Source organism: Nannobrachium achirus (genome assembly GCF_963921795.1).
Source record: "Nannobrachium achirus genome assembly, chromosome: 19".
NCBI lineage: Eukaryota > Metazoa > Chordata > Actinopteri > Myctophiformes > Myctophidae > Nannobrachium > Nannobrachium achirus.
In genome coordinates, this window is record NC_137826.1 from 29,310,592 (window position 1) to 29,337,753 (window position 27,162).

The 27,162-nt window shown below is 42.4% G+C and overlaps 1 protein-coding gene across 1 annotated transcript in view; it reads right to left on the reverse strand.

Moving 5' to 3' along the window:
* The window catches only part of atp2a3 (ATPase sarcoplasmic/endoplasmic reticulum Ca2+ transporting 3), a 61,924-nt gene that overhangs the window by 14,323 nt on the left and 20,439 nt on the right, over window positions 1–27,162 (reverse strand). The window contains exons 2-9 of the mRNA XM_080748589.1: window positions 25,028–25,045; window positions 24,343–24,425; window positions 20,996–21,100; window positions 20,444–20,582; window positions 13,206–13,286; window positions 12,574–12,659; window positions 8,238–8,702; window positions 772–860 (exon numbers count right to left, since the gene is read on the reverse strand). Coding sequence (XP_080604715.1) covers window positions 772–860; window positions 8,238–8,702; window positions 12,574–12,659; window positions 13,206–13,286; window positions 20,444–20,582; window positions 20,996–21,100; window positions 24,343–24,425; window positions 25,028–25,045 — 1,066 coding nt within the window. The remainder of the gene's footprint in view (window positions 1–771; window positions 861–8,237; window positions 8,703–12,573; window positions 12,660–13,205; window positions 13,287–20,443; window positions 20,583–20,995; window positions 21,101–24,342; window positions 24,426–25,027; window positions 25,046–27,162) is intronic.

The following is a 27,162-nucleotide window of genomic DNA, read 5'->3' on the forward strand; positions in this document are numbered from 1 at the left end:
CTCCCACACAATAACCCACACTACTGTTATGAAATCCACAAGTTCATGCACATTGAGACTACGCTGCGCCGCAGACAACCACGCGGTTCGTAGGCATGCACACTGAGCAGTTCATTATTCACTTTCACGACAGCCCTACTTCTAACCGTTAGGACAGTTCTGCTTTTTACTGTGTGTACAGTATATATTGTACCGTAAAGTACATAGGCTTTCTTCCACACATTGTGGTCATCAAAAGACCTTTACTGTATACACCATAAACCCCTGAGCATTAATGGACCCCTTGGTTATATTTGTACATTCCCAGAGTTACAAATGGGCATTGGGTCTATTTTGGTTCCATTTTGGTTTCATGGTCATCTTCCCTGTTCTGTATTTCCCCATCACTACTTTGTGGTTCTACACTATAATTGTTCTATTCCAATCCAAGAAAATGTTATTGTTGAAATTATTCCTGAACTTTTCAACGGCGATTTAATTGTGAATCTGAAAATCTATCCTAGGACAATGTGGTGGTACTATGGAGTCGCTAAAAGCACAGGCTTGTCCACCCTATCAAAGAAAACAATGTATGTGTGCGCCTGGCAAACCAAAATACAAGCAGACACCACACAAAAGAGAGAATGGAAACCACACAGCCAAACCATCAAATCTGTAACCCTAAACAGAGCACAGCCACCAATGGGGCCGATACAATCAGACATTAAATTAAGCTGGATTTCTTTTTATGTATGGTTGGTGATAAATTCTCGGAACAGCAGAGACACTCACATTTGTCCTTCAGGTGCGTATGTAGAGCCGGTTATACAGAACTCATGAAGCGTGCAACTTGAATCTTGCACCGTGTCTGCAACTAACATCTGGAGAGAAAAACACAAAGGTTATGAGAAGAAACATCATTGTCAAATTTGTTTCATAGTTGAGCCGTGAAGTAATTGCAAATCTATAGTAATGAGGCTCTTTGTCTGTGTCCGTCACTCAAATCAGAACACAAGTGCATGTAACTTCATATTAGATCTGTTGGTCAATATCTGACATACTGTGCTTTAATGTGGTGCAATGGTCAAGGTCAGTGATGCGCCAAGAGTCATGCTATGCACTAGGGCATTCACCAAATATTAGAATATCAAAGTCACTATTCGACGTTGTTCACCGAAGTTGTAACCTGACTGCGCCAGATATTGCAGCAGTGCGTAAGGCTCTGCCTTACATCTGGGCTCTCTCGGGCAGACTCGATGTAAGGGGCGGGCCATTTTTTGAATTTCTTTAGCAGGTGATTGGATGTGGCCGTCTCTCTATCACAGTGTGGGAGTGCCAACTCCAACCACTCATATTGGCCTGTCTGCATGACGTTACACCCAGAATCCGCCTCCTGGGTTTCCACGTGGTCTGCAATCAGACTCTATTGGCTCAGAGCCGCTCAGAGCCCGCCCGTAGCTGCCGCTGATTGGTCCGGCCCGGGGCTTTACGAGCGTTATCAACTCCCACCGAGAGAGCTCAGATGGTAAAGTAGAGCGGTAGCCTACGCACTACTGCCACCATCTGACGAAAGTCAGGTTACCGAAGTTGAATATTAGCTCTTTTCTTTTTTTTAAATTGTTTTCTCTTTAAAAAATATATGCCGGTAGTTTATAAAGCTTGGCTAGATAGGAAGTCATAAGAATGAGTTGTCAATGCCCCTGGTGGATGAATTTGTTAATGCTCTATACCAGGGGTTCTCAAACTTTTTTAGGCTGTGACACCCAAAATAAACATATTTGAACAGGGGACCCCCACCCTGACAGGCACTTGGAATTGTAGGTATTACATTTAATGTGACTCGGTTCCACAGATAAATATTGTGAAAATAGCAGATCTACATGCTCACAACGCCTCGCAACGCGAGACGTTGTGAGCATGAAGATTGGCTATTTTTCGCCTCTTGCTTACTTAATATTTGACAGTTTGGACAGTCCTGTCGAATATTCGACTATTCGAATACTTTGAGGTAGAATAATTCGAATACAAAAAATCACTATTCGTGAATGCCCTACTATGCACACCTTTAGATTACTCTGCTATTTTCAGCAAATGTTCACCTATGATGACATGCCCAGAATAGTGATGCTGGCCTGACGCATCTGCAGCATTTGGATGAGAAATCCTCGGCGCAAAGAGTGTGTGTATGTGCACTGAATGTGAAGTACTCTGCAGGCTGGAAAAGGGCCAGGGAGAGCTGAAAAGGGAGAGGTGATTTCAGGCCAGTGACGTCAAGGGGAAACAGAGAAGTGGAGTGAGAAAGACAGCATATGCCCTGCCAAGGGCTTTCCTCCACTCAGAGGCATGGTGCCTCTGTACCAGTCACCATTTGTTCTGAGCCTCTTTTTGGGACCAGTTATTTGCTTTATTTAGATATAGCGCAGTACAGAGACAGGAAAATGAGGCCAGAGAGAGGGAAGGACATGCAATGCAGGTCCCAAGAAATCGAACCCGGCGGTGACATTGCGGCGACATTGCTAGTGTGCCTGTGTGTGTGTGTGTGTATATTGGATGTACACCGTTTCCAAATAATGTCTTGTGTTATGACTTATGAATCAAACATGTTTTGATTATTTTCTCGCAATAGAATGGATACCCGCACACAAAAAGGTTATAGATCTTGTCTACTGTATTAGCGAGCACACCCACACCCACAATAGATGAGAGAGAGACAGATCGGAGAAATCTCGCTTTTTCGAACGCACATCATTTCGACAACGGAGCGTCGGCAGGTATCGCTACTCACCCCACGGAGGTAGGGTTAGGGATAGGTTTGGTTGTCGAAAAGATGACTTGTAGAAATAGCGAAACGCTCCCAGCACATTGAATGTGCTAAAATACCGTTTTATGTCATATTCTGTCCCACCTTGACTCTTAGAAACCAAGAGGAACACTTATATATAGTCCTTGGAAAAAAGAGATAGAGGAAAAATCGAAGCAAAAAACTTCGTAAGAACAATAACACAATGCCCTCAATGAAGAACAGACACAATACAGGGACTAAAGAGTCATTATAATTATCCTTGTTTCCTGCATTTTAGGTCAACCATGCTTCCTACCAGTCATTCTATCACCATTTCATCCGCTGTGGTCACCAAGGAAACAGCAGACAGACGGCATGAGCCACGTGACTCATTAGTGCTGGCCAACGTTTGTGTTAAACCATTCACTTCCTCTGAGGTGGTTTGTATGCAGATGGATGTGTGTGTGTGTGTGTGTGTGTGTGTGTGTGTGTGTGTGTGTGTGTGTGTGTGTGTGTGTGTGTGTGTGTGTGTGTGTGTGTGTGTGTAGTGCAGGGAAGTGTGCTGTTATGATACGGTGGGGGTTCCCTGGAAACATCACTGAGGCAGTGGTGGGAAAAGTACTCGATTATTTTTCATCAATGCTGCTAAGAAATACTCTATTTCAAGTAAAAGTCCGTAATTCAACAAATGTACTTGTAATGTAGCAAAAGTATGAAAGTGCTGGCATCAAGACGTACTTAAAGTACCAAAAGTAAAAGTAGCCTACAAAATGTTGACAATTTGGCCAATGTTGAATTTGCCATTTTAGAAGTATTTAAAAGTCCTTAAATTCTCACTTTAGAAATGTGTAGATACCCTCTATACCAGTGTTTCTCAATCTTTTTAGGCTTGAGCACCCCCTTTCCCTGATTTCTGAATCCAAGTACCCCCTTTACCCGACAACATTTTGCTCATAAAGCTCCATGGTGCACCAAACCATAAATAATGGTAGGCCTATATGAGCACTGAACAGATTTATTCTCAACACTGTGGCCAAAACATTTAAGTCCAGTTTTCATGTCAATAACTATAAAACTTTCAAGCACATCCCAGGTCCCTGGTACTATTAAATTTGGGGTGGCAACTATCAGGCTCACACCAATGTCTCCATGTATCATCATTAAACATAACATATTTCCCCCCTCCTAATTTAATGTTTTTTAATTCTTTAACCCTATGAATAATAATATGTTTGGGGGGGCATTTACCTGAGTACCCCCTGCAGTACCTCTGCGTACCCCTAGGGGTACACGTACCCCCATTTGAGAAACACTGCTCTATACATTTAAACTTTATGTTGGCTTGATTACTGTTGAGAGAGAAAACAATGTTGCATATTAAGTTATTTTATGTTGGCTTGATTACTGTTGAAAGAAAAAACAATGTTGCACATTAAGTTAATCATCTGCTGGGGACCCCCCAAAATAATTTGGGGACCCCCCTAGGGGTCCCGACCCACAGGTTGAGAACCACTGCTTTACACCACTGCACTGAGAGCGGGGGATATCCTCAAGGCCAGAAAAACAGGGCTGGACAGCTGGGCAGGGAGATGCATATTCCTATCTGCAGCTCAGGACAAGGTCCAGCCCAAGGGAAAAAAAACTAAACGAATTGGACAGATGGAAAAGGCTGAGTAAACAGCTCACAGGGACCTAAAGGCTATTTCTATACGCAACCAAGTACAGTATAACTCTGGCTTAAAACATCGACAGAAAAGACACAAGAAGTGCGTACATTCACATTCTCTAAAAAGTATATACATTGACAACTATCTAAGTATATAAGGCTGTCTTTCACAGACTGCCAGTGTACCTCTGTCTAAATCATTGGTTCTCAAAGTGGAATCGGTTCCATTTGTATACTGTCAGAGTTAAGGGGAGACCTTGAAATGTAAAAGTTTGAGAAACACTGCTCTAAATTGTCTCTCACACAAAACTCTGATACATATGACGAAGCTAGAAAGAGGAGTTTCCCCTCTGGATCAGGAATGAGCTTTAGGGCAAACTTAACTTGAGCTCCCTCATCTCTCAGCGATAAAAAAGAAACAGGTCTCAGATGTTTTAACCACTCCCTGCCTTAGTTGCAGTTGGGGATTCTGGCCCCGGGCAAACATCTCATTTCTCTTTTGGGTCACGGGCTAAAATGTTTTGGGATTTTATTTTTGCGCCCCTCATGCAAATTTGGAAGCCAATCATAGCCAATTGGAATATGTAACAAATCTGACTGATACATCTTGATCAAACAACTCCAGAGATATTGTGGACCGATTTGTCTTGGACCAAAAAATAGTTTTGGACCCAAAAAAAAGAAAAGAAAAGAAAAGAAAATGCAAAATGGCTTGGTCCCCTCCTTTTTTCCACCTATTATGACATGCCCAGAATAGGGACGCCAGGGCTCATGTGGTTAGTTAACAACCTTGAAATTACTATCACCAGGAAACACCATAAAAACCCCACAGAGGCGGAAGTCTGACGTGTCTCAGTGTGTGTGCGCCAGTGGTCCACCAGAGAGAGAGCTATCAGTAGCAGCCCACGGAACTGAGTTGAGAGCAGAGGGTCAATATTTAACCGAGCTGCTTGCACTCGTTCCCTTCTTTTTTTTCCCAGGGTTAGAAATGAGATATCTCCAGTCCACGGCTACCCCCACCCCTCCCCCACCGGAGGGAACTCCCTAGTACTGCAAAGCACCCGTACGTCATCACAGGGAGGGGAGGGAGCAGTCAGGGAGAGCTGCTCCACAGGAAACACACAAAAACCACTGAGGCACGTGCTTAGAATTCCCTCTACAAAATAGACTGTAGGAAGAAAAGATTCAAAGAGCCAGGCACACACGAACACACATGCACGTACTCGCACATTATTGAAACATGACAGTAACATATACTGTACAAAGTTTTTTATCCGTTTTAACTGAACAGAGGTCTAGGTTTCCCTGTCCAAGTCTGGCTGACTGGAAAAAAGACAGCAAGACAGTTAAGACCTGTGATGCATGCTTGTGCAATGTGAGCACACCATCCACACATGTTGAGACACAACCAGAGTACCATGTTTACTGCAGTACTACACAGGCCAAGCTAGTGTTGCTGATTAGTGGTGTTTAAGATGGTGGCTCCAGTGTCCATTCCTGCGGGAGCCCCGGGTCGAAGCCCTGGTGTTACACAAGCTCTAGTCTAGGTGAACTGCAGACAGGGAGTAAAGCCGTTGCAATTAAATAGGTCAGGTTCAGGTGTCATCGCTATGCTGACTTGTGGTGGACATTTTCGCCAAACTTCAATATTTGCCACAGACATACAAAATGAGTGGACAATAATACTACCAGAAACACATAAAGAGATAGCCCTGAATGGCCATAACAGGTCTGTAACTCTGAGTGTTCAAAATGACCCAAATGGACCCTAGGGGCCAGGCCAATAAAACATTTGAGAACCTCTATTACTAATTGGACTTGACATTCAGTATTGTGGGTCTTATGATCAAAATAAGAACATTATAATGTTGTGTAAAACATCTAAGACCAAGTCTTGCCACAGACATATTTGTACTATTTGTACCATCCTTGTACAGACAGGTTGATGACCCCGGTTAGGTTTCATCTCAAAACACAAGCTGTGTTGAGTCACCAAGATGAAGCTTGCATGCACACTTTCTGGCAATTGACCTTAGGAAAACTCTGTCACACTTGATGCATCATGTTACACAGGATATAATGCACTACAAACTCATAACCATTGTAGAGCATACTGTTAACTATAAATCATAATAAAGAACAATTATGTGCACTGGCATTCATACTTCGGTTATCAGGTTAGACGGCCTTGGCCAGTAACTTTGGATGTAGAACAAGAGGTGTTAACTGGGATAAATTATGTGTGTGTGTTGTATATATACAGTAGGTGTGTGTGTCAGAGCCAGATGCCAAGACAAACAAAAGCGCAAGTATTGCTTTGAGTAGAACTGCCATATCACTCACTCACACTCACACACACACACACACACACACACACACACACACACACACACACACACACACACACACACACACACTTACTTCACATCCTGTATATCTACTCTACAATCACTAGAAATGCACTACGGAAGGGGCTACACCCACAATGTTGTGTATAAGTATAGGTTAAAATTTGACCTTTGTGCTGTGAACTTGACCTTTGACGGATTAATAAAGAAAATACAAAACATCACTGAACCTACCACCTACGCCAGTTTGATGCAAATCTGTTTAAATCTAGTTATCGCTGCGACAAACAGACAGACACACACCAGTGATTTCAATATCCACTCTGCAATGCGTGGGAATATTGAAAACAGATCTCTGTTAATATTATTATTATTTTCATATTTGTAAGCTTTCAGGGGATGCGACGTTGTAAAAGCCTGCAGAATGTGAGGGAGGAGGTGTTACGGGTGCAGAAATGTGAGGGAGGTGTTATGGGTGCTGTTGAGTCATGTCAGGCTGCACTATACTGCACCAGCGGCTTTCACAAGTCTGTCTGAGGAAGACAAACATTAGAGCACCGCAGGCATTTTCCATCGCACTGTGTGGAACCCACTGGCATTGGGTGAAAAAACACAACAACAAAAAGCCACTAAAATATGAAGGAGGAGCTCTTGGCATAATGCCTTAGAATTCACACACATGGGACACCCTTTCTGAGGAAATTCCTAGAAGCTATTCTTTACAGCAGTGGTTCTCAAAGTGGCGTGCGGGGACCCCCAGGGGGTCTTTCAAGGAGTTCCAGTGGGTCCCCAGCAAAACGTGTTGATATTTTCTAAGTTGAAAAGTTTTGAAAATTGTGAGAAAAATCTTGAAAACCTTTTTGATATTTTGGGGGTGAATGCCATAACATTCAGATGGGGGTTTGTATAAAAAAAACCTATCAATTTGGGGGTCCTTGACAAGAAAAGGTTTGAGAACCACTGCTTTACAGAAGTATCATCACCAGTGGTCCTTGAAGGGGTTCCAGATGGTCCCCAGCTAAATGATGGATAGTTGGTAACCAAATGGACCCACACAGAACTTGTGAAACCAAATGGACCTTTACAGGTGTCCATTTGGTTTCATTTTACGCTTTCAAGAGTTCAATTATTGTTAAACATCTTCATTACTTAATTTACAAGAAGTCTACACAAGTCTGTAGAAGAATTATTTTGATCAACGATGTGCCTGTTATCTCTCCTATGGCACCACATCAATATAGCATGGAATTCAAAATCTTATTCAACGCTAACAAAATATTCTTTCTTGTTTTGCGTCTGAGAGGCTAAATCTCATCAAATGGTGGTCCGTGGCTCAAATGCCGAATAAATAATGGACCGTGATATGAAAGAGGTTGAAAACCACAATAGACCACTACTTGCACTATTCTGTTAATTCAAACAAAAAACTCTACGAACGAAGCCCAGTGTAGATGCCACTCACCCTGCAAACAGACATTTGATTGGTGGTGAGGGTTCCCGTCTTGTCAGAGCAGATGACGGAGGTACAGCCCAGCGTCTCCACAGAGGGCAGGCTGCGAACGATGGCGTTCTTTTTGGCCATGCGTCGAGTGCCAAGGGCAAGGCAGGTGGTGATGACAGCGGGCAGGCCCTCAGGAATGGCGGCCACAGCCAGGGCTACAGCTATCTTAAAGTAGTAGATCGCTCCTCTGACCCAGGAGCCGCCGTGGACGGGGTCCCCAAAATGGCCGATGTTGATGACCCACACAGCCACGCAGATGAGAGAGATGACCTTGGACAGCTGCTGGCCAAACTCGTCCAGCTTCTGCTGTAGGGGGGTCTTCTCCTGCTCTGTGGCTGCCATCTGGTTACGGATCTTACCGATCTCTGTGGAGACCCCGGTGGACACCACAATACCAATGGCCCGGCCAGCTGCAATGTTTGTGCCCTTTGGGGGGACACATGTTAGGGGTCATGGAAAAGTACTGATGAGAAATCAGATGCTCCAATTCCATGACTTAGACGTTGCCTGATTGGAAGTGGTTTACCTCTCTCACCTAATTGGTTAACTCATTCATAGCCAAGCCACAAGTTTCCCGAGTTATTTCAGTACCCCCAGACTGCCACAACCCGAGTTTCCCGAGTTGGCAGCTATTTTTCAAAAAAAAAAAAAATCCAAAAATGCCTAAAATGTATTAGGCATGATCGCAATCGCGAAATTGCATGTTTATAGTGCGGTATGCTATGTATTCCCGTAGGAATTTTTTGCTAAAATTGATTTTTTTGCTGTTTTGGCTTCTATAGGGACCAAACTATCAGAAAATGACGGGGGTCAAATTTTCAGACCCCTCCCTCATTTCCTGTGGGCGGGTCACTTCAGTTTTGGCCCTATTCGGCCTTGTTTTCCCAATTTCCCATAGGATTTTTTTGCCCAAATTGATTTTTTTGCTGTGTTGGCTTCTATAGGGACCAGACTATCAGAAAATGACAGGGGTCAAATTTTCAGACCCCTCCCTCATTTCCTGGGGGCGGGTCACTTCAGTTTTGTCCCTATTCTGCCTTGTTTTCCCAATCTCCCATAGGATTGTTGTGCCCAAATTGATTTTTTTGCTGTTTTGGCTTCTATAGGGACCAAACTATCAGAAAATGACGGGGGTCAAATTTTCAGACCCCTCCCCCATTTCCTGGGGGGCGGGTCACTTCAGTTTTGGCCCTATTCGGGCTTGTTTTCCCAATTTCCCAAATATTTTTTTTTGCTGTTTTGGCTTCTATAGGGACCAAACTATCAGAAAATGATGGGGGTCAAATTTTCAGACCCCCTCCTCATTTCCTGGGGGCGGGTCACTTCAGTTTTGGCCCTATTCGGGCTTGTTTTCCCAATTTCCCAAAGATTTTTTCTGGCCAAAATTGATTTCTTGCTGTTTTGGCTTCTATAGGGACCAAACTATCAGAAAACCTATTCACCTATGTATTCCCATAGGAGTATTTTGCTCAAAATTGATTTCTTTGCTGTTTCGGCTTCTATAGGGACCAAACTATCACAAAATGACAGGTTTCCAATTTTCAGACCCCTCCCTCATATCCTGGGGGGGAGTACTTTACAGTACTTTATAAACAACTTCACAGTATATTCTGAGGCTATTCAATAGTTTAGGTAGGAACAGTTCAGGTGAGGAGGATGGGGTAGCATTTATACTTCTGACCTGTTATTATTCTTGTCAAATACAGGATCTATTCATCGTTACTGTTATCTATGTCCTCCCTTAAGGCTCATTCCCACTGGGCCAGATAAACAGATACAAACATATCTTTCTCCATTCAAGTGGATGGTAAGATAGATAAAAGAAAATATCTGTCTCTTTTAGCTGTGTCTTACCATCCACTTGAATGGAGAAAGATATTTCTTTATCTGTTAATCTGACCCAGTGGGAATGGGCCTTTATACTGTTGGCAAAGTCTCCAGTCCAGTGCCATAGCACTTGCAGAGACTGACTGTCCCTTGCAACCTGCTTTGCAGCCAAATGTGATGAGCTCAAGTATTGCCTTTGGAGCAGGGAGGGCAAGACACCTGACTAGAACATACCCTCCACTCTGTGAATTCCATCAATTCCCTTCAATTGGTGGAAGCTCAGAGCTCAGGGCAATTGGACATCGGTGTCAGCAGCCTCTTCGATGTGCGAAGTTCTGCGAACCTCTTCAAAATCATGTCCCTTATGAAGGTATCATATATGACAAAGAGCATGAAAGAACTGTCCCTTGAGAAATACTCAAGCAGTCCCTGGCCTAACATGTCAACTTCTCCTTGGTTGATCACACAGTCAGGAGTTCCTTGATGGACATAGTGAGCTTCATCTCTGGATGAAGACTTCATATTTTTTAATGACTGATCCATATACAACTAATATTACCTAGCAAAGACAACTCGACCCTCAACATAGCCAGCCATCATCGTTATGATTCGTTTTGCTGAATGCATCCTGAAGATCTGACAGCTTTTTGTCTTTTTCATGTTCTGAAGCACACCCATGGCATCAACAATAAGAACTTTGACAGAATAATCGTCCTCCGTCAGATCATATATGGGACACATGGAAGATCTTCCTACAGGGGCTCTGCCCTGGCATCTTCAATTGCATGCAAAATCTGAACCCCCTCATGTTCTGACAGTTTGGTCCCTAAAGAAGCCAAAACAGAAATGAAGAAAAACTAAATCTATGGGAATATAGAGCCGAATAGGGCCAAAACTGAAACCCCCCTCCCCCTCGCCGCCTCAGGAAATGGGGGAGGGGTATGAAAATTTGAACCCTGTCATGTTCTGATAGTTTGGTTCCCAGAAGCCTAAACGGCAAACAAAACAATTTTAGCAAAACAAAAAAAAAAAGAAAATCCTATGGGAAATTGGAATGCATTGCCGAATAGGGACAAAACTGAAGTGACCCGCCCCCAGGAAATGAGGGAGGGGTCTGAAAATGTCAACCCCGTTATTTTCTGATAGTTTGTTCCCTATGGAAGCCAAAACAGAAAACAAAACATTTTTTGCAAAAATATCCTATGGGAAATTGGGAATACATAGCCGAATAGGGCTAAAACTGAAGTGACCCGCCCCCAGGAAATGAGGGAGGGGTCTGAAAATTTGACCCCCGTAATTTTCTGATAGTTTGGTCCCTATAGAAGCCAAAACAGCAAACAAATAAATATTAGCAAAAAATACTATGGGAAATTGGGAATACATAGCCGAATAGGGCCAAAACTGAAGTGACCCGCCCCCAGGAAATAAGGGAGGGGTCTGAAAATTTGACCCCCATCATTTTCCGATAGTTTAGTCCCTATAGAAGCCAAAACTGCAAAACAAAGTATTTTTGCAAAATATTCCTATGGAAATTGGGAATACATAGCCAAATAGGGCCATAACTGAAGTGACCCGCCCCCAGGAAATGAGGGAGGGGTCTGAAAATTTGACCCCCATCATTTTCCGATAGTTTGGTCCCTATAGAAGCCAAAACTGCAAAAAAATCAATTTTAGCACAAAAATCCTACGGGAGCTGTATTTTGGACATAGCATACCACACTATTAGCCCCATAACAAACATCTTTCAAAATGGCAGTGTTTGTTTGTTTTGTTTGACTTTGAAGGCTTCTATCTCATGAATGCCTGAACGGATTTCCAAGCGGATCTTTTTGTTTGAAAGCTGTCAAAAAGTACTACACATATGGTGCATGATCTAGGCATGGGCGTGCACGATCCGTGCACTAAAAATTGATCGGTGCACTAGAAATTTAGGAACGTGGCAGTGAGGAACTCGGGGGCCATTTTGAAAAAGCAGTGAATGAGTTAATATATACCGTATTAGGACTAACCTCGCGTAACCAGGCTTTCCACTGCGAAGGAAAGCCTGGTATTCGTTCCAAACTGGTCTGTGCGATCCGGTTTAGAAGAAAGGAAAAAATTAATTGTGTTTCGGTGGTGGGTTACGGATGGCGTCGCATTGTTTTTGTTCTCCACATATTGTAAATCAATTTGTTTTGTCTCGCGCCACCAGTTAAAATAAAAGATAGAGACCAAACGATTATAATACAAAAAGAAACTAAATGATTATACTGTAACAAACTAAACTCATTTTAAGCTAGAGGAATCATTTTGGAGGTACCGGTCGTGGGTTCCAACCAACTGATGACCAAAAGTTATTTCTGCTCAGACCAGATCAGAAACCCGAAAATGTTATTGATCCCAGTGAATCATCAGGAAAAAGTGCTCTAGGCAGCGCTTATTCTTCCTAACATGTGAGCAGTGTGAAAACACCCAAAGGAGGGATACTCACAGAAAACAGCATGTTCTTCTTGTCTTGATTGACAGCTCTGGGGTCAGGAACAGGGTCAGTGTGTTTGATGACCGACACAGACTCCCCTGAAGAGACGATCAGAACCTCAGACACATGTGAACACTCCCAACGCATTATATCACCAATCCATACCTGCACACTCTACTACTTTTATTTTTAAACGCTTAAAAGCATTCTGGACCACAATGGAGTCCCTAAGTCCCTAGGGAATTTGTTTACATTCTGACTAATAAAGTATTGAATCTGGATCTTAGACTGCAGTAATAGAAAATGTGTATCAAATGGACATCCAATTAAAATGATCAGAAATGTCTATCTGCATAGCAATCATTGAATTAAGTAAAATCTTTAAATCAAACTTAAAACAAAACTAGTATTGAAGGCACTTGCCATTACATGCATCCAACATGTATGTGACTACAGACACCAGATATCAAATTGCAGTCTGACTTGACAACTGCACAAGTGCTATTATCCTTAAATCATGGTTATAACTTTCTTTCAATTCAATCAACATCGTTGTAGATTTTTTTAAATTTACAAAACAATAACATATAATGTAGATGATGTCATAAGGTCAAAATGTGGTGGACCAAGAGAGATGACAGTACCTGTGAGGATGGACTGGTCCACTCGCAAGGTGGTCGACTTTATAGACGTCACCCTGATGTCAGCAGGCACTTTGTCACCAACTAAACACCACAACAGAATGACAAAAACAACAACAAAAGACTGGCATTGATTTAACCCTATATATTTTGTACACCTAGGCCTACAAAACTCACAATGTGTCAACATGAGACCCTGTGAGCTTTTACTCCACTACATTTATTTGACAACTTTAGCTACTAGTTACTTTGTAGATTTAGAATAAACATACATTAGCCACTTCAGCTCTATATTATGTTTTGGCCATTTGAAAATAGCCGATCTACAAGCTCACAATGCACCGCGATGAGACACATTGTGAGCTTGTGGATCTGCTCTCAAAAGCTCTTTATACATTTTATACATTTGAAAACTTGTGAAAACGGGACATTCTGCATACTGAGTACTTTCTACTTTTGGTACTCTACTACAGTTCATTCACAGAGGAAAAGGGTTAGCTTGTTACCTTGTGAAACCACAGGCAGTTACACCCGTCTCCATTCAGTTATGTGTTCAAATAGTGAAACCCTGAGCAAAGAAAACAGCGGGAACGCTGTAAAATCCTGAGTGTTAATTTAACTCTGAGAGCATACAAATGGAACCTCCCCATTTGGTTTCATTTGTATGCGCTCAGAGTTAAATTAACACTCAGGATTGTACTGTGCCAGTCAGCCCTGGCTCTCTGTTAAAGCAGCAGGCACAGGTAAACAACAGCTCAATACAGTGCCTTCTTAAAATGATCAATACTACCCTCTCAATCTTGGACTGCCTTTTCCCGTTTTCAATTCTTCATTCCTTCGATAAACTACTTTCTCACATGCAGCAGGAACAAAGTAGAGTCGATGTCTACTTCAAATCTATGTAATGGATTCATTCAGTGAGGGATTCAATCTGCTGATTCAACTCAAGTCACTATACTGCACCAATAAGAATTGAAGCGACTGAAGCTGAGGCGACTGAACATTTTTTTTCAAAGGCAGATTGGCAGTGGATGGAGAGAGAGGATCTAGAAACTGCAAAAATGGGTGCGGATGAGGGGCAGGAACAGGGGCAAGACTTGACAAAAGGTGAATTGCGTACAGTCACGCAGCAAGCGAGAGGACATGTCACATCCCATCATATGCTCTCTTGTATATTACCTGCATACCTCTACTCTTGTTTGCTCAAATCCTTCTCCCTACATCTCACCCTTTCACGCCAAAGTCACAAATTCACCTCCTTTCTACAGCAAAGACCCAACTCTGTCCATTTGGGGGTTTCCTACCACTGAGGGTCAAGTTCACCCCATTTTAATATGGCCCAAGATGTTTGTCACGACTCACCCCATTCTCAAAGAAGTGAAAGAGTTTCATAAAGTTTTCAAGGACAATAAACAGAAAGGAGAAGGACATCACTTAAAACGCTCCTAACGTCCTTGTTTTTCTCCTTTCCCCCCCAGACAGAACTCTGTAAATGAGGTTACATTCTCCTTTGTCACTTCTACAAGTGTCATGGCATTCTCTAATCTTTGATGCTTATGTAGCATTACATTTATCTGTCAATGAGGGTAGAGTGTGGAAAAAACTGAACACCTTATATTTCTTTACATCTGGTACAGTGGCTCAACTCAGTGGTTAGCACTTGGAAGTGAGAAGCCTTGCTAGAAGGCAGTTGGAAGCTGTATTGAGTTTCAAGTTGTCTCATTCAACACCGGAAGACATGCCTGTTAAGACACATACTCCTGTCCTGACCAAGAAGACATGCATGTTAACTCTTATTGTGCCTATCCCGAACTAGTTCGGGATAATTATTAACGTCCTGGGTGCCTATCCCGAACTAGTTCTGCTTTTTTTCTTCTTTTTTTTTGAGCCGGGCCGCCGGCCGTCATCTGTTTACACGGCCCACGAGAGCGTCGCGCCGCCGATATTTACCATCCACTCCAATGCAATCCAGGATCTTTAGAGCTCATTTTCTCTGTTCCATGCATATCCATGAGGTGTGCAAGGTTTAATCATGGCTAAATCGCCAAAAATAGGGCTTCTAAAATGCTTGGTAGCCAATAGCTAACTTCAAGCTAACTTCATCCTGTCCCTGTTCATGACACAAAGGAAAGTGTTCAGGCGCGTCATGGCTGTGCAAGGCTTGTGCATATACAGCGCTTTTCTATGGTGGATTCTATGGCCATTGGGCGCCCTCTAGTGGTGAAAAGGTGGCATTGAAAGGGTTGTTAAGGACATACTCCTGCCAGAGTCCAGGTACTGGCCTCAAGTCGAATTCATATCAGCCATGAAATGTCACTGCCACAGCGAGATTCAATGCATCGTCTATGGAGAGTGACTGGTGCTTTCTCCACCATGGCCAGAGGCGAAACCAGCCAAAAGTGAAGCACCAAAGTTTAGAAAAGGTCAACTTTGCAGATCACCAGCTGCATGTCCATTATCAAGTTTACGGAACGCACTGGCGAAGGGATGCTCATTTACATTAGAGGATGACATTTTGATGAATTTTCACTCCTGTCCCGTCCCACTCCCGCAGAAAAAATCCTGTCCCATCCCAATCCTGGGCTAGAGTGGGGAAAAAAATCCCATCCTGTCCCACTCCTGTAAAATGACTCCTGGTCCCATCCCGCTCCTGGTCAAAATCACTCCCGTTCACATCCCGCTCCCGAAAAAAATATAAAAAAATAAAATCGTGCAGATGTTTATCTATTTTGATCCATATTATATTTGATATCATGTTTATTATTATATAATGTATAATCTTATAATGTTCGCAGTTCAAAGACCTCACTTTCCTGTGCAATTTATTTCTGTGATTTGATGAACCGTCTGGGATGATTCCCGCTCCTGCCCACTCCTGTTGATTTTCAATCCTGTCCCGTCCCGATCCTGGCATTAATACAAATTTGACTCCTGTCCCACGGGAATCCCGCGGGACCCACGGGAACGGGAATAAAATGTCATCCTCTAATTTACATGCAGGATGGCCTTGACTGTTTGTCGGGAACATCTCATCATAGATTTCCATCTCTTCAGGCCTTGTGTAAGCCCTCTAGGAGCTCCTGAAAACATGGCCGCTGGATTGACTCCCATGAACCACTTAAAATCTCTCCCTCATTTTCTCCCTTCCGAACCCAATCTTCATGCCAAAAATAGCTCGGCGACACATTGTGAGCTTATAGATCAACTATTTTTTGCATGAAATGCTCAGAATAGGAATGCTAGAGTTCAAGTGGTTAGAAACGCAGGAAGGTTCCAGTGCAGAAGTAAATCACATGTATGGCATAACCCTTGGCTGTCACTGCTGACAATGAATCTACAAATGGACAGTCATCGAGAAAGGGTGGAAAATTGTGTGTAAATATATTTATGTGCTTTTCACTCCTCAAAGGCATTTGTGGTCTATACCAGTGTCCTTTTCCAATGCCTCCAAATAGATTATTTTTGTCCTCCAACATCCAGTTCCCATGGAACAGAGGCTGGGTAATCTGAAGTGCAGAAACGCTTGGGAAATTTGATGGCAGATTCCAAGGAAAATATAAATTTGTTTGTTTGCTTTTGTCACCAAACCCCAAATGTGTTTGAGCCAGGAGGGCTTCAACATCCCTGACACACACTTTCTGAGAGAGAAAAGGAAGACAAACTGTGTGGTGGTGCACTACCAAGCTCATGTGTTTACCGCTGTTTTAACACCGCTTAGCAACGAGATCAAAATGAAGAGCAGGATATATGACTGTGTTTATAAAATATGTGCCAGGCTGCATAGTGCATACTAGCACTAGATTATCAAAACACTTCCACAGATGCATGCTCTTTGATAAAATTACATTCCTTTCTGAGTGTATTTATATGCCAACCATGATCCATGAACCTCATTATGCTCACAACATCCACTTCACTGGTAGACCGAAAGCTCCTTCCTAACCAGCTATTTCCACTAGCTAAAAAAATATTAATTATAAAGTGTGCTACAAGTGAGGCTTCCATCTCTTTAGCTATTCTTTAAATGGCATTTTTAAAGTGGAAGTTAGTTATTCTGCGGCAAGCGACATGATCATACTACAAAGAGTAAATTAATGCTACCCGTTCATTCTGTGAGATGGACAGTACTGACATATCAGGCTAATGAAGAATGAAATGTACAATTGTACATTAGGCTATATGGGATTGGGAAGTAGAGCTAACCATAATGCTCCCTCTATTCCAATAGCAGATAGGTCATTTAAGTTCAAAGGCGGTTTAATGATAGTCTCGCGTAACCAGACAACTATTCCACAATCTAGGAATGCTCTATAGAGTCTGTAACTACACCTCCTGAAAGCCGAAAACGGAAGCTGTCATTGTTTGTCATTTCCATTGGGGGAAATATATTTAAATATTATATAGATTTAAAATATATTTTTGAGTTCCATTTCTGCTAAGCAGAAAGCTATATATGATTCAACTAATTTGATTTACAGTAGGACAGATCATCTTCTGCGCTTCCTTTGCAGAAACTGACTGACGCAAATTGTGTGAGTCAACTGGCTCAAGAGACTAATCTAATCTAATAGCAGATGATTTCCATACTGATCCAATCATGACATACACTACTAATGTCTTTCTTTCTTTGGCATCAGGGACAAAGGAGTCATTGAACCTCAATAGCTTGCATGCTCGAAGATATCACAAGTGAGCTACAGTGAGCGAGGTTGTCATAGTGACACTGGTGGTATTGTTAATGGTGAGGAGGGTATCTGTGTTTACGCAGTTGTCATCTAACTTGTGTGAACATGCTTGTGCGTGTATGAGAGATGGGCAGGATTTGAAATACATGTATTTGAAATACGTATTTGAAATCCTTTTTTGTATTTTAAAATACCTATTTCAAATACTTTTTTGTATTTCAAATACGTATTTCAAAATACAAAAAAGGATTTCAAATACGTATTTCAAATACATGTATTTCAAATACGGCCCATCTCTTATTCCGTCCATGTTTGTGTGTGTACTGGTGTGTACTTCACTGTCACTTCACCGTCTGAAATGACATGTACCTCAAGGGCCACCGTGTGCAATGGTACACACTTGTGTGCTCACACTTACACATAAACTAAATAAATGTTATTTCCAATGATGGAGTTTGTAGGTAACTACAAACTCCAGTCTTGCTCTCATGCATCTGATAGAACCAGTTTAGTGAATTATCAAGTCCATCCTCACAGGTACTACTTACTTACTCCATTTGATTAAATGTTACATCATAAATGGTAGGCCAGTTCCCACATGTAAGATTGCAGCCAACAATGACAAGTCTGAAAGGCCCTCTGCACTACTTAGTTATGGAGCTAAACTGGAATGGATGCAGGCTGCTGTGTATCTTGCACATACTGTAGCATCACTAATACAGTGCATAAAATACCTGTGCCTTGTGATGTGACTGGCCTTGAAGCCGGCAGAGCACCGATTATGAATGAACGCTGTGATCTCACTCCATTCCATACTCGCTCCGTCCTGAGACACCATTCTGATGCTTTTGAGAAACCTTCTAAGTCACAGTTAAAGGAGCTATAGTCAACTTTTTCATTGTAGGGCTGACACTTTGTTTACATCCTAGTTTATAGACTAGAATGTAAACAAAGTGTTGGTCTGACAATGACCAAAATGAGTATTTTATCATTATTTTACGCTTTTTGTGGTCATTTTTGAATAGAAACGCATATATGAAGCTTATTTTTTTATAAAATATTTTCGAAACCTTATTTTTATTTTAGCATCCGTTTTTCAAGAAAAAGTTGACTATAGCTCCTTTAACTCATTTAGTGCCCCTGAAATTAACGGATTATAAAGTCCACGATGCCACCTTCAGGCTGGCATCACCACCGTTATCTTATTTTGAAGGCCAGAAGTCCACAGCGCAATCACTTCCGGTCTGACGTCATCGGGTCCTGCGCCGGAACCGATCCTTGTCCACGTGGAGTTGTGTAATGGCGGACCGGGAGCTTTTATACATGTATAACATAAGCGAGCATCTGCCTCCATCCTAGCTTCTAAAGTGTAGTTTTGAGATAATGGACATTAAAGATGAGATCCCCCGTCCACCTCAATGTTATGGATGGGACTATTTTGTGCTCGTGGAGCCGTGATGATGCGAAATCAGCGACGGATTTCGTCTCCGGACCTCCGGCCATTCTTCTCGGTAATGTATCCGCCGTTACAGTAATATATTACTTTTCACGAGTATACTCGGGATTGGCACTGCGGATACTCTATTACATTTCACGAGTCTTCGCGGGATTGGCACTATATGAGTTAAATTGAGATTTCCAAAGTTTCCATCAATAATCCATTCATGATAATAGTGAAGTTATGTCCTTCCAGTACACGTGAGTGTATCTTACTATGTCTATACGCGCGTTCACACACAACTCCATACAGATATTGCAGAACCAAAGTGACAACAAGTCTATTTTTAGATGAGACTGCCCACACATGGGCGAGTTTACAGCAAGGAAGTGTGTGTCTATGTGTGTATTGTATCTTGGTGTGTGCACGTGTGTGTTTGTGGGGGTGGGGGGTACCAGCTAGGAGTGTGAGTGAAGCTGACAAACATCCAGCAGCGTCCAGGTGGTTAGACTGAGAGCATGGAAAGCAAAGGGAAGAGGAAAGCTGTGGAAATTTAAATAGGACCCTAAATGCAGAAATGACCGCAGCCACTTACAGTAACACACACACACACACACACACACACACACACACACACACACACACACACACACACACACACACACACACACACACACACACACACACACACACACACACACACACACACACACACACACACACACACACACACACACACACACACAAAACAGATACAAACATGACTGGATACCGGCCTTGGCACCTGCAGGTCCAGAGAAAAGGCTCTTATGTAACCTGGTTTGAGATATTCCAGTAGTGTTTCCAGACTCACTGGTTCATTGGCATGGGTTGTGTGTATGTCTGTGTTTGTGGACATGCTCGTGCCAGCAATACTGGTTCACAGGCACACAAGCAGCTATGTGTGAGTTAAGCCTAATTTATGTTCCATTGTACAATGGTGTTGCAGACCGAAAATAGCAGATCTATAAGCTCACACAACATGTCACATCCATGATGCGTTGTGAGCTAATACTGTATATAAGACCAAAGCAAGGTACCGTCTCTGTGAGAAACATACAATGTTTTTCATTGCATACCTGCCACCTCCACTATGTCTCCAGGGACTATGTCCCGAGCCTTGATCCTCTGCACAGCCTTCCTGTTCATACGATACACCTTGCCCATCTCTGGTTCATACTCCTTCAGAGCCTCAATGGCATTCTCAGCATTCCTTTCCTGATGGGACAGAAATACAGACATTGTTTAAAGAAATGCATCTGCAAACCCTGCAGCTGTAAACCATGCAACGACAACATCTATTAAGTCTCTCAATTGTGACGTTGGCCTTTTCAACCCAAATCTCAATAATCTCTTTCGGGCAGCCGACTGATCATTCTGACCACGTTTACTAAATATTTAAGCCCACTAAAATGAGCAGCGATACAAGTCCCATGCAAACTACAGACACTCGCAGACATACAGTAAACCATGAGAGTTGGGGTTAGTGCAGGCATAATACTCTTAGCCTTGATGTCCAATCAGTTCATAGCATTTCTTTCCCATGCAAATAACAGATAACAGGTGTGCATCAGTAGGTGCAGGCACGTGTGCTTGTGCTCACGCACACACACACACACACAATGTCTCACCTGCCAGACCCCAATAACAGCATTGGCGATGAGAATGAGAAGGATGACGATAGGCTCAACGAAGGCAGTGACGGTCTCCTCTCCTTCCTCAAATAGAGCCAAGACCTGAAGAAACACACACACACACGCACGCACACACACACACACACACACACACACACACACACACACACACACACACACACACACACACACACACACACACACACACACACACACACACACACACACACACACACACACACACACACACACACACACACACACACACACACACACACACACACACACACACACACACACACACACACACACACACACACTTTGTGTCTCATCATCAAGTCCCAGATTAATTCACTAAAAGACTGTTCAGGGGAAAAGTGGTAGTTTCATCTGCACTATAATTGAAAACAGAGCAAAATTGATATAAGGTAAGCGTAATATGATTAACATTTAGAATGATAGGACATAAATTAGTAATTTGCCTGTGTGACATTAAATTAACCCCAAGGGGACTACAAAAACATCTCCCACAAACAAAAATAATGAATTTGAATTTAAATGGTGAAAAATATCAGGCTATAGAAACCACACAAGTGGGGAACTATGCAATACATGCCCAGTGCCCACCCATGCAATGCTGATTCTTTAGGTTTATTTTCCTCTTTTTTCTCTTACTCCTTTTGTTTACAGTACATGCTGTTCAGTAGAACATCTAAATGCTTAGAAGATTCTGAGTGCAAGTAGCTTTTTAAACCAACCTTTCCCTAACCAAATATGAAACCTGCTGAACAAGATTTTAGAGAGCATGATTTCCGCCATAGACCCAGATTTTGTGTACCTAGTATTGTGTATTAGTGATGATCTGTGAACTCACATAATTATATATAAATAAATAAAAATGCAATATGAACATTTCACAACAGAAAGAAAAAACAATACCAAGAATGAGAGATAGAATGAGTGTTGCATTATTGGTGATAGCAGCACATCATGAAAAAGCTGATTCTCCACCCAAGATATTGAGCACCAGAGTGTAGTGTACTATATGATGCTGTGGCTGCTGCCTCGCTGCCTACCTGGTCGATAACTCATCATTACCTGTCATTTGGGATGACAATTGAATTCACCCTCCTGACCAGTAACTATACGGTACGACTCTTAGTGAGTGGAGTCAGTTAAGACATTCCTGGTAATATCACTAGCTTTATATCAAAATCTGTACCACGAGAAGCATATCCAATTCAGTGGTCACTTGTGTTTTCCACCTTTCCTCCGCAATCTAAAACGACAAGTAAGAAAAGGTAAGCCAGCCTTCCTCCTTCCTTGAAATCAAATGAAGGATGTGCAGTAATTGTTTCAGGTTACCAATGAGGATTTGGTGATTGGCACTAGGCATGTCACAATTATTACATAATCGTTTAATCGCAAATAATTATTTTCCATAATCGCAATTATTTTGTCATAATGGTCATAATCATTTCCATGTTGAACATTTTTCATATTTTCAAAAATAGTGAAAATAGACAATCTACAAGCTCACAACGTGACTGACTGAGTCACTGACGGACACGATCTGCCGGTTTTCATAGTAAACTGTGACCTACGGTCGCAATAAGCTCCACTATACAAATAATGCAGGCAAGTCCAATGTCCCAATTTGAGTGAAATATAATTAAACCATTTGTCTGTGTGTTTGAATAGTTTTCTTTTTCCTTCTTTTTTATCAACAACACACTGTAACTATTAATAGCTGCATCATAAACAAGTTAGTTCATGAAGCACTTGGGGGCAGAGGTGTACACCATCAGTGAGAGCTCAATTCATCAATGCACAAGTTCAGAGAGACCTCTGTGCTTACAAAAGTTGGTGTGTTGGACCCGAGGGGAACTACATTGAGAGACTTGCCGGCCTGAATAATGAAAACATGCAAGGCAGCTCTCAATATTGTAAGGGCTCTTTGGGAGCCATGCACCAATGGAACAGGACAGAGGCCTTGTTCCACTATAAACAGTGCATTTTAAATTACAACTAAGGGAAGCCCAATTCACATTAGGAAAAGTAAGCCCACACTCCAAACCCCTGCAGTTACGGCCCACGCCTGGACTCCAAGCATCTGGCTCGGAAAAGCTGCAGCACAGAGCACACACGGCCCGTTAGAGGAGATATATTGTGTCACATATACATTTTTATAGCCGTTTTCCTACTCTCAGAAATAGCACAGCAACTCCACTCTGAAGCACCGGGGACTCACTGTAATAGATGGGAAAAAGTTATTATGTAGTTAGAATTCCCCTCCCCTCCCTGCCACGCCCCTCTCCGACCTAGTTATAGTCCTATAACATGTGTCACCATTTGAGGCCATTGTGTCATAGGGAAGTAATCCCTATATCAATCCTGGGCAGAGAATGAAGTATCTATAGCAGTAAAAAATATATATTAAGCATGTATACAAGTTATGCACATGAGCATGTAATTATGTAAATGACGTATGAGGACAGAAGTACATAGGCACTATGGACATGGAGGAGGGAATTATGTTGACGAAATATGCACATGAGGAGGGAACTATGTAAATGGTTAAATAAATAGTGCATTTATAAAGCGCTTTTTATCCAAAGCACTTTACATAGATTGTGCATTACTCTCACCCATTCACACACATTCATACACCGATGGCGGAGGAAACGATGCAAGGCACCAACCTGCACATCGGGAGCAATTAGGGGTTCGGAGTCTTGCTCAAGGACACTTCGACACCAACTCTGGGGGAGCCCGGGATCGAACTGGGAACCTCACGGTTCCCATCAGGCTGCTCTACCGGCCACTCTACCATATGAGGAGGATAAGTTCAACCCTGGACATGATGCTAGTATGTTGCAGGGAGTGGGACTTAAACCCAATCCAACCCTTGAGTGCCAAGCAGGGATGCGTCGGGTACATTGTTTTTAATAGTCTTTGACATGACTCAGCCGGGCATTGAATCCCGACTTCCCAATCTCAGGGCAGACACTCTAACCACAAGGCCACTGAGCTGCAAATGCTGACCGAAGTATATGAAGTATGCACATGAGTGACTGCAGAAATATGTATGCGAGGTATGCACATGAGGAGGGAAGTCTGTAGTTTAAGTATACTCATAAGCGGGGAAGAATATATTGTACTGTACATGGAGGTACTGTATGTACATGAGAAGAAAAGTATGTACATGAGAAATACAGAGCAAAATACCAGGGCCGTCGAATCACTGTGTGAACTCTGTCTTAAAATGAGATTTTGTCAGTCATTGGTGAGCAGTGACATTTATTGGTAGCTATAGCTAGCTGGTTAGTGGTTTGGGTACTTACAAAGGAGACACAGGCAGCTAGCAGCAGAATCCTGACCAGGAGGTCTTCAAACTGCTCCGCCACCAGCTCCCATAGCGATTTGCCTAGAACATGCATAGTCACAAATGTTCATCAACAGGACCAGCATAAAACTGAATGAACCACTTTCAATCTGATCTCCCTATGTTGGGCATGTCATTGTATACAAAACTCTCCCAAATGTTTTAAACTTGCAAAAATGTTCAAATGTTTTTTTCTCAAATATAAAACAGCAAAACTTGCAGATTCACAAGTGTGCATGGTGGAACAGCTGTTTTCCCTATTCGTTTTACTCTACAACAAGTATATTTGGGCTGAAGTGGTTCATTCTTTTTCAGTTTGTTAAATAAACATACATAAAATGTGTGTTTTTACACAAATGCATGGCTAGAATCTAGGCTAGGGTATATTGACTTATATTTTCCCTGTTGTTGGATCTACAAAATATTAGGCAGCTTGAGTCATCTGTGAAGCAAGGTGATCCATCGATGTATTGACAGAGGAGTTGTAGTGTGTATGTCTATGGGTGTGATTCTGTGGCTGTGTACACTCTCCAAGTTTACCTCCCGGCCTAAAAAACACAATGGGTCCTCCTATCTGAAAAACATTAATCAGATAGTAAAGGGAGGAGGATCACAGACAGCACACAGGAAAAATCAATATTTACCTTCTTCAGCTGGGAGCTCTGTGGATGTCACACCATGCAGTTTGTAGAGGAATGACGCGCGTTGGAGTGGCAGGTGGTGGGAGAAAGACAAAAGTGCAATTAACCAAATGAACCCTAGCATCGCTATTTTGGGCGTAACATACACAGAAAATAACAGATCTACCAGTAAGACTCCCTAATCGTCCGTCACGTCGCATACACAAACTTTAGAATGCAACCGTAGCCAATCAGGAGGGAATATGGGAAATGGGACAGATCCATGTTGATGACATGAGATACTGTGTAGTGTGTACCGCTTTGCGTGATTTTAGGCCAAAATCTGTAGGAGCCGTCTCCAATAATGTGTTTTCGGGCCATGTGAGAAATCAGGGGCAGAGGTTGTGATTTGCCACCCAAGGAGTGTGTGTGCAAGTTTGGCATCGATATTGCCAACGGTGGCAGAGATAAAAGTAGGGGCAAAAGTGTGATGTGGTGTGACGGACATACAGATGGACGGACAGACAGACAGACGGACGGACAGACAGACAGACGGTGGAGCTTTTCATAGTAACTTGCGACCTGGCGGTTGCAAAAAGCTCATCATGACACGTCGTTGTAGCTTGTAAATGGGCTATCGGCAAAGAGTCATGTTGGTGAAGCAATGTTGACCTGGAATTTTAAAAATAGTTATGGTATAAAACTACTACATGTCATCTTTTCGACACCCGACTCTCACCCTAACCCTAACCTCCGTGGAGTGAGTCGCTAACCCTCCGGTCGAAATGATGGTCGTTCGAAAGAGCGCGATTTTGCCATTTTTTTCACATTCACCTTACTTGGCAAAGATAAAGAAAACGGACATATTTTATTGACTGCCAAACACGCCTTAAGTCTTGTTGCAATCCAACACTGGAGGGTGCTGTAAGACAGCCTTATGGTCACCAAATATTTTTTGATTTCAGGGTATGTCACCGAAACAAAAAAAAGTCTCTCTCTTTTTTTAGGATTTAAAAAAAGGAAAACACAAGTGGTAGCTTGCACAATAGAACTCTGCAATGCACACACTCACTGTCTGTCTGCAGGTCCATCCGTATTCCTTCTATGCCCATGTACGTCATCAACACGTCGTCGGCAGTTTTGGGCGACATCAGTGATCCCGTATGTACATATTTGGTAACAGGAACAGGATTTTCCAGACATTACCCTTTCTATTCTCAAGTTGTGGTGATTTAATATTAACAGCAGCCTCTGTTCTAAATAAACTGCATTTGGAATCGATCAGTGGGTTAGAAATATCTGTAATGAACCCCATGTCAGTGATGTCACTGTACTTCTTTCATCTGATATTGTCATTTTGCATTACTCATCTGAAAAAGTAGTTCTTTAGAGTTGGTTACGAGTTGAACATCTTAGCCACAACACTGGTCAATACTAGTCGTTCATCACAACACATCAATAATTTAATGTCACTGATAGGCCACAACAATGAGACACATACCTGGCTCATCGTCTGCAACTGGCTCATCAAGACTACCACAAGGCTATGATGAAACCACAGAGCTATGATGAAACATCAGTCAGAAAACTCCCACAAGGCTATGATGAAAAAGCTATGATGAAACAAAACGAGTCTGTCCTCATCCTATCCTGATGTCTGTGTTTCACACACTGCCATCTTGCATGCTTAATGCTTATAGACAGGTGTCTTAAAACGCTTAGATCTTAGAACACCCCAGTCTACATCCAGATTTATTGAATTTCCACAACACTTCAAAATTAAGCGCAGTGAATCGTGGTACTCTGTAGCCAAATAATTAACAAAAATAATGGCATCCCAAGTGTTAATAAGGCTTATGGTGAAAATAAACACATGCACATTGACGGTTGTGCAAAGTTTGACAAAACAGGCCAAACATTTAAAAGTGGCCCTTTTATACTCACTTGAGAGGAAGTGAGTATAAATAAATATCAGCACATGTGTGGTAGACCCGGGTTCGAATCACCGGTAGGATATGAAAAGTGCATTTATATAGCGCCTTAATCTATGGCAGAGGAAACCAAACCATGCAAGGCACCAGTGTCTTGCTCAAGGACATTTCGATACTAAGCCAGGGGCCCAGGGACTGAGCCTTTTCTCAAGCAGATGCCTGACTGCC